The 14,698-nt window shown below is 38.7% G+C and overlaps 1 protein-coding gene and 1 long non-coding RNA gene across 2 annotated transcripts in view; both read left to right on the forward strand.

Annotated features, from left to right (window-relative positions):
- Nucleotides 1-14,698, forward strand: part of LOC134801190 (uncharacterized) — a 438,628-nt gene that overhangs the window by 284,847 nt on the left and 139,083 nt on the right. The window lies entirely within an intron of this gene.
- On the forward strand, nt 2,783-6,805 carry LOC134801336 (uncharacterized). Its single transcript, XM_063773877.1, has 4 exons — nt 2,783-2,936; nt 4,889-5,050; nt 5,288-5,450; nt 6,546-6,805. The coding sequence occupies exons 1-4, from the start codon at nt 2,844-2,846 to the stop codon at nt 6,623-6,625; spliced, it is 498 nt and encodes a 165-aa protein (XP_063629947.1). The 5' UTR covers nt 2,783-2,843; the 3' UTR covers nt 6,626-6,805.

Below are 14,698 nucleotides of genomic sequence, written 5' to 3' on the forward strand. Positions count from 1 at the left end.
TGTTTGTCTGTTTATTTGAACGCGCATCACGTGAAAACGGCTGAACGGATTTTGATGAAAACTTTACTAATCTGTCGAGAAAATCCCCGGCCAGGTTATAGGCTATAAAAATTCAACCCCTAAAAGGGGGGTAGCCACAACACTCGATTGACTTAAGTTTGCCCCTGAATCTTATGGCGCTACTTAGGAAAGAGGGGCAAACTTTTTCGCGCCTGGTTGGGACTAAAAGTAAAAATGTACAACTGTCTATCAAATTGCGTTTTTTATATCGAAAAATTTTCGCGCTCGCTTCGCTCGCGTTTTCAATTACATTCTGAGATATGATAAAGGTGATATTCGGGTGGCAACTGCAGCAGCATTACTCTGTTGCAACGTTACTGCTGCAGCACTGTCAATTTTCGTGATAACATGACGTGACTGATTTCCATACTAAAAGTAAGAGACTTGCTTTCGGGCTTGCGGCCAGCCGATTTTATCGACATATGTTACCGATTTTATAGCGAATTTTGCTCTCTTGCACGGCAAATTTGTCGGCCAAGGCGAGTTGCTCCTTAGCCGCGATCCTGATGAGACCTAACTGTCTCACTGTGTCTGTGTGTGTAACTGTCTGTTAGGTCTCAGGGGCCCCGTGAAAGCCGAAAACTAAAAGCATCCTATCAAGTAGCGCTTTCGAGTGAAGCCAAAGAGCGAGCAGTAGAAGAGTCGTGATTACATGCATAGATTCAATTTCAAGCCACTCTTTTGCAGTTCGGCGTGAGGTCTTATGCGAGGCCTTCTGCCTTACGGCAAAGTTGATCTTCTGCCTTATTTAATTACACTTGGGCGTGGATCCAAATCCAAGCTTTCCTCTTTCGCAGCTGGGCCTTCTGCCTTGCTCACATTTCGCCAATTCAATTCACTTGGTCAATTCCAAGCTCTGCTTTCTTGCATCTTTTCTGTATGAAAACAACCTCGCTGAGACCCTTAAATATCGAGCCCTATGCGAAGCTAGGCTGATAGAAAACTGTCCCATCCCTTCTCTGTTTGAAATCCTGGATTCGTGCCTGGTTAGGACTAAAAGTAAAAATGTACAATTACATTTTTTATATCGAAAAATTTTCGCGCTCGCTTCGCTCGCGTTTTGAATTACATTCTAAGATATGCTAAAGGTGATATTCGGGTGGCAACTGCGACTGATTACGAGTACTCTGTTGAAACGTTACTGCTGCAGCATTGTCAATTTTCGTGATAACATGACGTGACTGATTTCCATACTAAAAGTAAACATGTACAACTGTCTATCAAATTGCGTTTTTATATCGAAAAATTTTCGCGCTCGCTTCGCTCGCGTTTTCAATAACATTCTTACTTATGATAAAGGTGATATTCGGGTGGCGACTGCAGCAGCATTACTCTGTTGCAACGTGACAACGTGACTGCTGCAGGACTGTCAATTTTCGTGATAAAATGATGTGACTGATTTCCATACTAAAAGTAAAAATGTACAACTGTCTATCAAATTGCGTTTTTATATCGAAAAATTTTCGCGCTCGCTTCGCACGCGTTTTCAATAACATTCTAAGTTATGATAAGAGTGATATTCAGGTGGCGACTCACTGCAGCATTACTCTGTTGCAACGTGACAACGTGACTGCTGCAGGACTGTCAATTTTCGTGATAAAATGATGTGACTGATTTCCATACTCAGCTGTAATGCGGCAATGAACGTCACTCAATTTACCAAAAAAATTCAATATAATCTTGATGACCCTAGGGAGAGGGGGCACCATGGTCTAGAAATGCTTAGGGCATCAAAATATCTTAATCCGGCACTGGTCGTTTGCGGAGTCAAACGATTTGGGACTCGCATTTTATACGTATTACCATGCCTTTCCGAAAAAAATCGAATGATTCGCGAAAGTCTCGCAACGCATTGAGGTTACAAGGGGCACGTGGTCTTCCTCAGGAGTCTAGGAAGAAGACCACGGTGAGTGGCGCTCTAACCAGACAGGCCGCTTTGCTTTCGCTCGCGCGCCTATACCTTACTGTATCGTCCGATATACACCTACTACTCTGTCGTTTAAATCACGTGTAAAATTTGAATAATTGCGAAAAAAACTATTGATTATGGAGTGTAGTTTTATTTAGTGGTACCTAATTGTAAAATATTTTATCTGGACTACAGTCCTCTAGCATATCCATCTGTCAACTTTACTTCAAGTTCCGCCTCCAGGGGAGAGGGAGAGAAACAGAACAGACCGAATTCCACGCGGGCGGAGCCGCGGGCACAGCTAGTTTTTAATATGATTGTTAATAAATTTGGCGCCCCCGAATTAGACTTGTTTGCGTCACGAATTAATCATAAATGTGACAAATATATATCATGGTACAGGGATCATTTCGCCTGGAATATTGACGCTTTCACAGTCAAATGGAACTCTACCTTTTTCTACGCTTTCCCACCTTTTGGTATTCTACTAAAAGTTCTTCATAAAATTAAATCAGAAAAGGCCACAGGCATTTTAGTTTTTCCTCTATGGCCATCTCAAGTTTGGTATCCACTCTTAAAATCTATGGTAATATCAGATATATTAACATGCGGACCATCTGAAGACCTCCAGAGAGTATTATATTATTTGCTTTAGTGTCTTCATATGTATATCAGCAAAGTAACCTCATTGTATGTTGTAAATGCTAGAAACCTCACATGTCAATCACATGTCCATTGATTAAGTCAAAATAGAAAATCAAAAGTCAATCTCTGTCATTGTACTGATTATTTACTATCCAAAAATCTGTTTAATTAAATTATCAGTGAAAGTAATTAAAATGTATACGTGAAAGTAAAGAAATAACCTGTCAAAATGAAGTGTATGGATCAGCTTCCGTCTGTGACAACATGCTGCTTCTGCTGTTTTCTAAGGGCGGGATGTGTTATGATTTCTGTGATATCATTTGTAAGTTTGCTGCTGTAATGACTTAATAATCAGTATGCCATCATTAAAACTAACGAGCCCAAGGAGTATTTAGATAATTATCAGACAGTAAAGGTTTAAGATTCTTCTTCTTTTCGTGTCGAGGTTCCTTTTTCATACGATGGATGCCCAGTAGGCAGCGGTGTTGACAGCCCTGGCTGTCGCGTCCCTCAGATCCAGCTCCGAGCAGTGATGTGGGCATGCGGGGTACGCCAGGAGATGTGCCATGGTTTGCGTTGCTGTGTCGCAGGTACACTGAGTCGAGGGGGCACGGAACAATCCCCATTTGGCCATGTTTTGCCTACAGCAAGGATTAAGATAACGTTATACAATCCCTTTCCGTGGCCAATTTCCGCAGCCGGAAAGCAAAACAATTACTAAGTCTGGCGGCGTTCATTTTGCATATTTTGCCATATCTGGCAATGGTTCGGTGGGGCACCACACCACCACGCATTTAAATATTTTAAATATGAAATTTTGACGTTGCTGTGAAACTAGAGTTAGACCCAGAAAAGTCTGCAGAGATTTTAACAGCACACGCATTGCCAGTGTTATTTATACGTCATAATTTCATAGAATTTTGACACTTATAATAACACCTGCTCTGCGTGTGCTGTCAAATTCTCTGCAGACTTTTCTTGGTTTAACTCTAAAACTTTGTTGACGATACTGACCAACTGTAGCCTGTCTTTGTTCAATGATCTCGGATTAATATGTGTAAGAGCAGCGCAGAACGGTTTTAGCCACTCATTTTTCAAATCAAAGAATACCTACCTAAACATTTGACCAGCAGTAGTACAGTCAACTGTAAAAATATGGGGGTGTAACTTACTCAAAAATATGTCCCATAGTTCTTAATTCACTGACATAAGAGTTATGGGATGCATACATATTTTTGAGATAATTTGTACACCCATATTTTTACAGTTGACTGTACCTACACTAAAAGCGAATGAACCACTTTCTATTGTTTGAAGTGACGTGCTATAGTTCGAAGTGGCGTTCTATCGTTCAAACTGGCGTTCTGCCGGTCGGAGCGACGTTCTATCGTTAATGGAAGTTTAACCATTCAAAGGATCAATTATAATTTTTAAAGTGTATATTTTGTCTTGTAAGCCTTCAAGTGGCGGTTAACCCGTTAATGGTTGGATCGAAAAGCAGTAAACTGGCGGCCCACCACTCACGAGTCGATGCGAAAACCAGTAAACTGTCGGCCACCAGTGAGTGGTTAATGAGGTGTTGTCGTATTTAGAGGTGAAATTGAACGCATTTAAGTATAGTTACGCTCTTCTAGCGCCCAAAATTAGATAGCTAGTTAGACAAGGATAGCATATCGTAAGAAACAAAAAAACACTTGGTATAAAATTTGTTGGTGAGGACCATTCAGTCGGGAGCGACCGCCTAGTCCGAGTTCAATCTTGATTTTTAAGATGTTGTTTTTTAAAATAAATTGTATGTTAGGTCCCCTTTAATGATTTAATCTTTAAAATTCCTTACTTTGATAATTAACTAGCAATTACCTCCAATCATCAATTTGTTTTATGGTGGTAGTCATTTTTGACAAGGAAGCTGGAAAACTATAATTCTTTCAGAGTTTGATTAGGTCTGGCCAAATGTATAAATATTATAATAATTTTATTGCTATATTCAAATAGCGTATTTAACGCTTATTATAACAATATGTGATTTAATATACTTTCCAAAATAGAAAAGCTTAAATCGTCGATTTTGTAAAATTATCTTAATCTGCGCTGACCACCCATCGGGGCCCCGCCACGTGACTGCTTTTGCGCAAATCCGCGGCGGCACTTTACTACTTTTCGCGTTTTCGCTGGCGCTACTTGAAGGGGTAATGTAATAAGTGCTATGATAGGTTTAAACAGTTTAAACACGCCTTTAGTGTACTGCGAATGAACTACGCTCTTCTTTTTCAGACGGCAGGCTTAATCCTGGCCCCAAACGTGGGCTACACACAAGCGCCCTCGCTGCTGCCGGAGCCGCTCACGAACACAGAGGGGATCGCGCAAGTGTTACTCGGCCTTGTTTCTATCCTGCTCTGTGCGTGCAGTTTCCTGCTCTTCGTGGGGTCTTTCTGTGTAAGTTATTTTATGGGGACCCACTTTACGAAAACTCTATTTTGACCGTAACGACATTATAGCTCTGTTGCGACATCTAATCCAGCGTAGAATTCGGCAGCGGCATCTAATTATTGCTCCTAAAGCCCGGTTCTGATGGGTGTATCTAATATAACGGCTTAAAAAACGAAGCTCAGCCTAGTTTCTATTGTACCTAAATGTAACACTTCTAGCATCTAATGTTCGCTTAAATTTCAGAACGTCCCAATACTAATAGAGATATATCTGTGGGGAGCACTGGTCTACGGGATATCTACCACTATCATCTATATCATTCTGGCGTGTTTCTGTTTCTTAGTGCAGTCCAATAGCGTAACTGCTGGCGCTTGGCTCATATTGCTTATCTTTGTCGACTTTTTCTGTAAGTATTTACGTCCTGTAATGTACCGTATTTAATGTAACGTATGTATTTTAGCGAACGAAACGCAACTGGCCGCGTAGCCAAGATGCCAATCGCTTACGCTCCGTAGCGATCGAAACGCAACTGTCACTGTCACACTAAAATGGAAGAGTGATAGAGAGACATAATGCTTTTCGTTGTCGAAGCGATAGCGATTGTAACCTTGGCTAGGCCGGCTGTCACACTAATGTGGAAGAGCGATAGAGCGACACAAAGCGATTCGATGGCGAAGCGCAAGCTATCGTCACCTTGGCTAGGCCGCCTGCTCTGCTCGCGGTCTGTCATCGACTGACTCCTAACTGCCAGGGATACACTACACGCCTCTGTCTCTCCGTGTGGCTGGCTTCATATTGGGACTGCCACTGAACGTATTAGCAAAAGTATGAACTCGCAACAAACACTAATCAATGTGTTAACAGACTACAAATGTGAAGAGCAGTCACACTTATCTGTACGGTAGAACGGGGTGACTTTAAAATTCTAGTTTTTAAGCCATAATATATTCTTTGCGAGATTTTTTACAGTAGGTGAATAGGTACTTATGAATATATGTATAGTAATCTAACTAGTTACAGGAATGTTTTTAGTAAATAATGAATAATGGTAATTCTATGGCCGTTTTAAATCCATCAAAGTAACCCCAAATTTTCCAAAGTCACCCCGTTCTACGGTACTGACATTATTTTAACCATGAAAAAATTTATAAACCAAAACTGCACAAAACAGGCATCGTCGACGTAGGGGTCAAATCCGCCAGGCTAAAGTGGGATTGGGCAGTATGTACGACGTAGGCACCCACAGAGGTGGGCTAAACTAGCCAGGGAGTGGGTGCCACTATGTAAACGCCGGCATGGTCGGCCTAAGAGAAGCGACGACCTGGACGCAATTCTCAGCAACTGGACAGATGCTGCAGTTTATCGGGAAGATTGGAAGTCTAAGAGGGAGGCCTTTGCCCAGCAGTGGGATATTTTATAGGCTCGTTAAGCGAACGAGAGAGAGCTCGGCGAGAGGCTCTCGACGAGTGTGTACCAGCCGACATTAATCTTTGTGTTGCAGTGACCTGTTACTTCTTGATCGTGGCCAATAGCTTGAGAATGTCTGTGCTGTTCCTGCACAGCACCGAAGTGATGTACTAGTATTATCTGAAGTGACGTTCTATTGTTTGAAGCGAAGTTCTATTGTTTGAAGTGGCGTTCTATCGTTCGAACTGGCGTTCTGCTTTTCGGAGCGTCGTTCTATCGTTCGAAATGGAAGTTTAATCATTCAAAGGATGAATTATAATAATTTTGAAGTGTATATTTTATGTCTTGTAATGTAATTAGGTGCTATAATAGGTTTAAACGTATAGTAACAGTTCGTGAGTAAAATTGTGATAATGATGAATGTTTGTTTGATTTGATACTTTGTATTTTTTTAACTAAAAGGTATAATAGTATTTTTTTTTTGCCTTGAGTATCCTTTAATTTACTACTATTATATTTTACAAGTCTTGAACATAATCCAGTATAAAAAAATAAACGATTCAAGGATTAATATTTACATTGTTTTTGCTGCACGTAGACTGTAGACTTAATTGATGTTAGTAAATTGTGGAATATCCATAAAAAATAATTAAATTTACTATCAAGGTCCCTTCCTTCTTGATTGGCATATTACCTTATCATATATTCTGCCGATAATAGTCCAATAGCCATGACCTCGGCCCGCTGTCGGCCGCGGACCGAATTATGCATGGGGATACCGATTTGTAATGCAGTTACTTACATTAGTTACATTAAAGTATGTTGCGGGAACAGTACCTTAACTCGATTTTACCTTTTGTCATCTGGCTTTTTACAAGCTTTTTAACTTGCAATGTATCTATGTATTGTACCTATGTTTGTACGGGTCAAATCTTGCAAGTTAAATTTGACCCACTTCCCGGTTTCCGATGAAGCTGAAAAATTGCTTGCATATGTAAGTCGGGTGACAATGCAATATGATGGTACAATCGAGCTGATTTGATGATGGAGATAGGAGATGGCCATAGGTACATCTGTGATAAAACAACGCAACCTAATTGTGTTTGGGGTTTTTAGAATAGTCTCGATGAGTATTAGTTGCCTATGTAAAAAAAGTACAGTCAGCGATAGAAGCTTGTACCAAAAATTAAATTTATGCCAAAAACTAATTTTTACTTTAACCCTTTGACCATTATTTTTTTATAGCAATGAATCGAGAACTTTAACGATACGCACAGCATGAATTATTTATTTTATGATTTTTGAGAAAGAGAAATATATATATATATATTATTTCGGTTTTGCACTGTTTGACTTGGAGCGAACTCAAGCACGAAGCTCAAGACCGATCCAGATGGCGGCGCACTGTGGACGCCCTCTGCCCCACCTAGGGGACATAGGACAATAAGTCAAGTAAGTCATTATTTCGGGGTTTCCGAATTATAAGATGGCAATATGTTAGCCGCTATCAGCCAAGGGCAGTAAGTGACAAGACCGTCATGTCAGTTTGCCGGGGGAACTATGGGTGGCACGTATCTAAAATGAATAAATTAAAAACCAATAGAATGATAAGAAATAATTTAAACCTTTATTTGACTTAAAAATATTTGTTTATAATATTTTTAATATATATACTATTATATGTAGGTATTGTATATTATTTCCAAGTAGGTATTGTAATCCCAGCAAAACTGTGGATAGGTTGCTAGCATGTAATAATTTGAAGTATTGAATTAAGCTATTGCTCCATATATAAATCAATAACAATAGTAGCCTAACCTACCCTTTCCTTTAATAAACATCAGACACTTAACGGATAGTGGCAAATATATTGCCGTCTTCAATCTTTAATTATCAAACAACAGATTTTTTTTTTTTACTTTATATCGCCAAACTTGTCTCTGAAACTAGAGAATTGTGACTATCGGATAAATCCAGCAAAGAAAATTTTATTTACAAACATTTTTGTTCAAATGTAGTCAATAGTTAGAAATCTAAGTTCAGGCCTAAGAATCATCATTTAACAAAGGATGGAATAACGTTTATCAGCTCTTCTTTTTTTCGTAGATTGGTACGAGTATATTCTCTTATGCGAAGCAAAATTTATATTAACTAACAACACGTTCATTGAGAAAAAAATAGAATATCTGAGTGGTATGACGGCAAATATCTTGCCGTTACCCACTAAAGGGTTAAGTACCTACTTCTGAAAGTACTAGTGAGCTTCAGCTTCCTTAAGTACTACCAGGCGTGGCTCACTCCGCGATTTCGTCGCGTCGCAACAAGTAGCTACAACTAGCCGTTCCACACCAATTTTGGTGGCTAGCCATAAGCCGCGCGTGGCGCTGTCGGCACCTAGCGGCTATATCTGTCCTGATCGTAACAGACGCGTTTTGTTAGAGAGTGAGTCTTCTGTACCTAGTACTATTTTTATTCTTTGGTACTACTGAAAATTTTCAACTCTTATTTTCAATGAACTGCATCCTGCATCACAGCACTGATAACGGGGTTTGGTCAAAATATTGCAAATCTCATTATCGTGATCTCAGGCCGTTCAACAGGCCAATTCGAACGTACATTGATATCGGAACAACATCTAAATGTTGTCATTCAGATATCGTGCATTTCTCTCGTACTTGTCCGTAAATGTATTGGCACGAGCGAGACGCACGATAACTAAATGACATCATTCAGATATAATTCTGATGTAATGCAGTGTAGTGTACGTTCAAATTGACGTGTAAATCGATACCAGAGGGCCTACCGAGAACAACGTTGCCTCTCTGTCGCACTTGTAAATTCGTTCGTAAGTGTGACAGGGAGGCAACACGTCGAACGTGGTTCGCGGCAGCCCCCCAGGTAACCGCGCCGTGCAAAATAGATGAGGCGTCAGATCGATCTAACAGTCAATTAAGTGGAATCAGGCGAAAGTTTCCTTCGACTTTTTTCTCGATTATTCTTTAATGGAGAGGTCAGTGTCGGAACTTTTGGTAGACTTTTAGCTATTAGGAAGTTCTATTCCCAACATACATATATTCTATACAGGGTGAAATTGTGTCGCTTAACTTCAAACTCGGGTAAATCCCTTCGACCCTATCAGCAAATATCTACTCTTCTAATACCTTTTCTTTTAATACCAAAATCGCATATTCTTTTACCCGAGTTTGAAAAGCGACTCAATTGTCATGTTTGACTATACGCTGAGAGTTGAATATGTGGGTTATACTGAACAACTTTTATTATGGGCGAAAAAAAAACTAAATGTCGAAAAAAATCAGATGTTCCATAGAAAACATTGACATGTGATTCACCAAAATGTACCTACTCGTATGAGACGGCAGATTTATATTTCGCGATTTCGGGGTTGGCCCCATAATTACAGGATTAAACGAACTTACCTGAAGTGAAGTTCTATCCTGATTATATGTAGTGCTTAGTCCGAGGTAGTTATTACATGTAGTATCCTGATTCCAGCGTCTAAGGTCGCGATTTCAGAGCCTAAAAAAAAACCCTACCTGGTAACACTATGGTCACCACGCTTCATTAAGTTCAGAGCTAATTAAGAGGGTAAGAGATTAAGAGCGAACTATTAATCTTGGGAGGGAAGGGAACCTCCTACCTCGGACTAAGCACTACATATAATCAGGATAGAACTTCACTTCAGGTAAGTTCGTTTAATCCTGTAATTATATTTGTGCTTAGTCCGAGGTAGTTATTACATGTAGATGTTCAGAGAAAATTAATAAGCATTATTTATTTACTTTAAGATGTTTTAATGTAAAAAAGAGACTTACTATCTCACATTTTGTACCTTATGTACTTACTGTATTCTTAACAGTTATAATGAGATCAAATTTAGTTAGAAAGAACATAGAGACTAAATTTTTTATAAACTTAATCAGTGAGTAACAGTCTTGTATAACTCTTATAAGCTTCTTAACTTATTTCTTGACAGTTAATCAACAATGACAATTTGTTTGTACTGTCTTAGTACAAGTCCAACTAAAAAAATGTAAGTAATAAAACGTAACTCAGGACTTGGCCCTTATAATAAAAACTATACTAAAAACAAAACATTTTAATCTAAGAGCACTGCTCGGGCAAATTGAACTTGGTCGTTAATCATATTAGTTAGTGGTCTATTATAATGTCGGGCAAATGTTTGCGACCTTGATGACCAACCTACAGCCTTCATTATGCTGTCTACAGTAAGACCTTCTCTGTGCGCTCTAGAAGAAGACGCATGTCTAGTGGAATGAGCTGAAAATCTAGATATATCCACCCCACTATCATTCATAATTTGCTTCAGCCATCTGCTAATGGTCGGAGTGGAGGCTTCTCTGATAGGACTTTTAAAAGTAAGGATAAGGTTCTTGAGGGAACTATTTTCTTGTCGTATATTTTGAGTAGTTTCTAAATATTTAGTTAAAGTTCTAGCCGGACATATCTCAGGTTTATTATTTAAATATGGTATGCTAAGTATTGTTGGAGGACGTCTGGGCCCAGAAGTCTTTAAAAGGTTTGTAATTTGTATTGTGATACCATCTGTAGAGGTCTTAATATTATTAATTTTAATATTAAAAAGAGTCTGTACCCTTTGGCCTCTTGCCAAAATCAGTAACATTGCTAGTTTCTTTGTAAGTAATTCTAGTTGTAAAGATTCTAAGGGATATAGATTTCCTAAGTATCATTATACTTGGGTTTCATAGGGCGCAACTTATAAAATCCTTTGAATAGGCGCTTAATTCTTTCATCCGTCCCTATGTGGCTGCCAATTATAAGGGATAACGCTGAGCGATAGCAGTTGAGTGATTGATAAGACAGGCCATTCTCAAAGCAGTTTGTTAAGTATGATATTATGATAGGGACTGATGCGCTGAATGTATCTATACTATTACGTTTACTATAAAGCCACCACTGGCGTAAACAACTATTATATTGTTTAATGGAGTTCTTAGATAATGAAGCAATCATAATGCCATTTGAACGTTCTGCAATTAATCTTCTTTTAAATGCTTCCCTGATAATTTGCACGCCGCCAGGATAAGTTGCATCTGAAGTGGGTGTGGAGTTCTGAAAGGAGACAAGTTGTATTTAAAACTAGCGACCCGCCCCGGCTTCGCACGGGTTACACAAAACCTTAACAAATTGTACAATTAAACCTTCCTCAAGAATCACCATTGTTGAGGGATAAACCGTATGAGAATCCGTTCAGTAGTTTTTGAGTTTATCTGCTGGGCGTGCGCGACATTTCCGATAAAATGCAGGATAGTCTAGCAGGCTGCGATGGTATGGTTACGAAAAAAGAAGGCCTTCTGACTACGTAGGAAATTTGGCAGAACAACTTTCCATCCCAGGTCGAAGATCTAGGGGCAGACCCAGAACAAGATGGAAGGATGTAGTGCTAAAGGACATGAGTGAGTGCAAGTTATCCGAGGACGATGTCGTGGACATGGCGAAGTGGAGAAGGTTAAGCAGGAAAGCTGACCCCGCCACCATGTGGGATGGATAGCTAGGAAGAGAGAGAGAGATTTTTTGAGTTTATCGTGAACTTAGGTACCATTGACCGGGGTGACTTTCAAATGCAGGGGCGACTTTAAAATTCTAGTTTTTAAGCCATAATATATATTTATGCGAGATTTTTTACAGTAGGTGAATATGAGTAAGTATATATTAATCTAACTAGTTACAGGAACATTTTCAGTAAATAATGAATAATGGTAATTCTATGGCCGTTTTAAATATATCAAAGTAACCCCAAATTTTCCAAAGTCACCCCGGTCTACGGTACATACACACGAACAGACAGACGTGGCGGGGGACTTTGTTTTATAAGCTGGACCGTTAAAGGTTTTTTTTGCCGTGTTTAATTTTAGCCACGTGTGACCGGGCCATTAAACTCGTACTCGTGAAGGCAGAACTACACGCGTGGCTTTAGTGCTCTTGAGCGGTAAGCGTAGCGGAAAACGGAAATTTACGGACTAGGGAGCTTTTTACACGATTACACAACAAAAGACGTGTTGAACTTTATGTGTAAATTTATAGGTGGAGATATATTGTGTAGGTGGAGGAATAATTTAAAATTTAATTCAATGTACTAGTTCATAGTGTTAATAAATACCTAATATTATTATAGTTACATAAATACAGAAAAAATATGGCGCCGCGTGGTGTCATTTAGTTTAGTTAATAAGATAGTCCACCGAATATTGTTTATATTATGCTCGGTAGATTATATTTAATGATAACCAATTCAACAATATTTATTTGCGAATTTTTAATTGTTTTATTAGCAACAATAACTCTTTAGGGTTTCGTCAAAATGGCATTGGATTTCAAAATATTTACAAATAAATAAACTACATTTCCTTACACTTATCTTTTATAATCTGGATTCTTATAAAACTGCCGATATCTCTAAAAAAATGAGTTTTTAATTAAGGGTAAATTTGCTTAATCTTGGAGCTTATCAGCTGTTCGATAAGCCCTTTAAGTCTTAGCGTTGGTTTTAGGAACATCCTGCGGGCGCAGCATGGTTCCATTTTTATCGCTTGTCACCATGCCTGTCCCGTTCTGACAAGTATGTAAGTGCGAAAGTGTGACGTGCATAGTGACGATAAAAATGGAACCATGCTGCGCACGCTGTATAAGTAGGTACATATTTTTCGCTTTACACCAGCTTACAATTTCAATAAACCTGTAATAAAACATTTATCACCCCGAAAAATTTGCTAAATGTTACACTTTCTCTCAAATCATCAATCACGATTTGAGCATGACAAGTGGAAGTTTACCTTTCGAGGTAAACGTTTTCCTTATTTGCCAGCAATGTTTGTTTTCCTGCGCCCCGCGTCGGCCGCAAAGAGTGCCAATTTCCCACAACACTGCACACACAAATTTAGTTCTCAGGCCCGAAAAAGACGAAAGTGGACGACCGCCCCGAAACGCCTTTCCATACAAATGTAGTCCCCATTTTCCACTCTTGATATTAATTATTGAAAATATTTTGACACAATTAGATGTGTATTCAGTTTTTTTAGAATGAATGGTTTTTCGCTCTAACTTACTAAGCTTTCGGTTGCTTTTAACTCTTATAACAATTTAAAAAAAGTCAAACAAAGATCATACTTACCTATATCAAATTGTATAAACATATTTTCTATAATGTTATTATCCAGAGAGGAAAATATGGAATACGTTTGTATGGAGAAGCGGTCGTTCCCTTTCCTCTTAAATGGTAGATTTGGGAGTTAGTGGATATTTAAATGTTTTCGGACTTTTCGGTAACAATGTGGGGATGTAAATTATTCCGTAGTAGGTACGTCTAGACTACTACTCTCGCGGGAGTGTAGTTTGACCTCTAGCAAAAAGAATAGATAGTATAGAGGGGTCCTGTCATTGTAAATTTTGTAGTCACTGTAAATTTACTGCCATCTATCGACACACGACTAAAACTCAAAATGAAAACGTATAAAGTTATCAAAAAATGTATATATATGGATAAATGATTTTATTATTTTTATATCATTTTGATCCCTGTTCATTCACTGATATCCATGTGTTAAAATTGTTAAATATGAAACGGTGTCGTCACGCCATCTAGCCGAGGATAGGCTAAAGGTGTGTGCGCCATCTATTCGAGAATGACTTTTGCTTGAATTCCGAGGAACGTTTTTTCCTTAGACTTTATTCGTCTTATCTAGTTACCTACTTAAAATACGAGTAATTTAGATGTTTTAAAATTAAATAATAAATCTATTATGCTAACTATGGTTTTGTTTGGTTGGAGTCTGCCCTTGCAAATATTTATAAAGGCCTTTGTAAAAACTACAAATTTGCGTTAGCCCCCTATTAATTAACGTGCGAATATAATTTTATGTTTAAAAGTAGGTACATATATCAGAGCTCTACCCCTTTACCTATGGGTGTCAACCAGAGTTGCCAGTAAGACAACACCGCTGCAGTACGGGTGTCAACTATAGTTGATCGAAGTAATGGTCGTGTTAATTTTTTTTTTTTAATCAAAAAAAGACCTTGTGGCTTGGTAATAGCGGTCACATTATGCACTGGAATTAGTATAGATACAAAGAAAAAAATATCATAATATTTCGGTAAATGGCTCTGACATAAACATAATTTTAAAATTACCGCTTTTTTGCTGGCAACTGGGGTTGACACCCGTACTGCAGAGGGGCTCAATATGGCAAA

This window comes from Cydia splendana, chromosome 21 (assembly GCF_910591565.1).
Source record: "Cydia splendana chromosome 21, ilCydSple1.2, whole genome shotgun sequence".
In the NCBI taxonomy this organism is placed as follows: domain Eukaryota; kingdom Metazoa; phylum Arthropoda; class Insecta; order Lepidoptera; family Tortricidae; genus Cydia; species Cydia splendana.

What these genes read in the sequence shown, in the direction of transcription:
- LOC134801336 (XM_063773877.1), top strand. Translation starts at nt 2,844, where the DNA reads ATGAAGTGTATGGATCAGCTTCCGTCTGTGACAACATGCTGCTTCTGC. An exon ending in TGATTTCTGTGATATCATTT is followed by an intron (nt 2,937 to 4,888) that starts GTAAGTTTGCTG and finishes CTTCTTTTTCAG; the next exon opens with ACGGCAGGCTTAATCCTGGC. An exon ending in TATCTTTGTCGACTTTTTCT is followed by an intron (nt 5,451 to 6,545) that starts GTAAGTATTTAC and finishes TTTGTGTTGCAG; the next exon opens with TGACCTGTTACTTCTTGATC.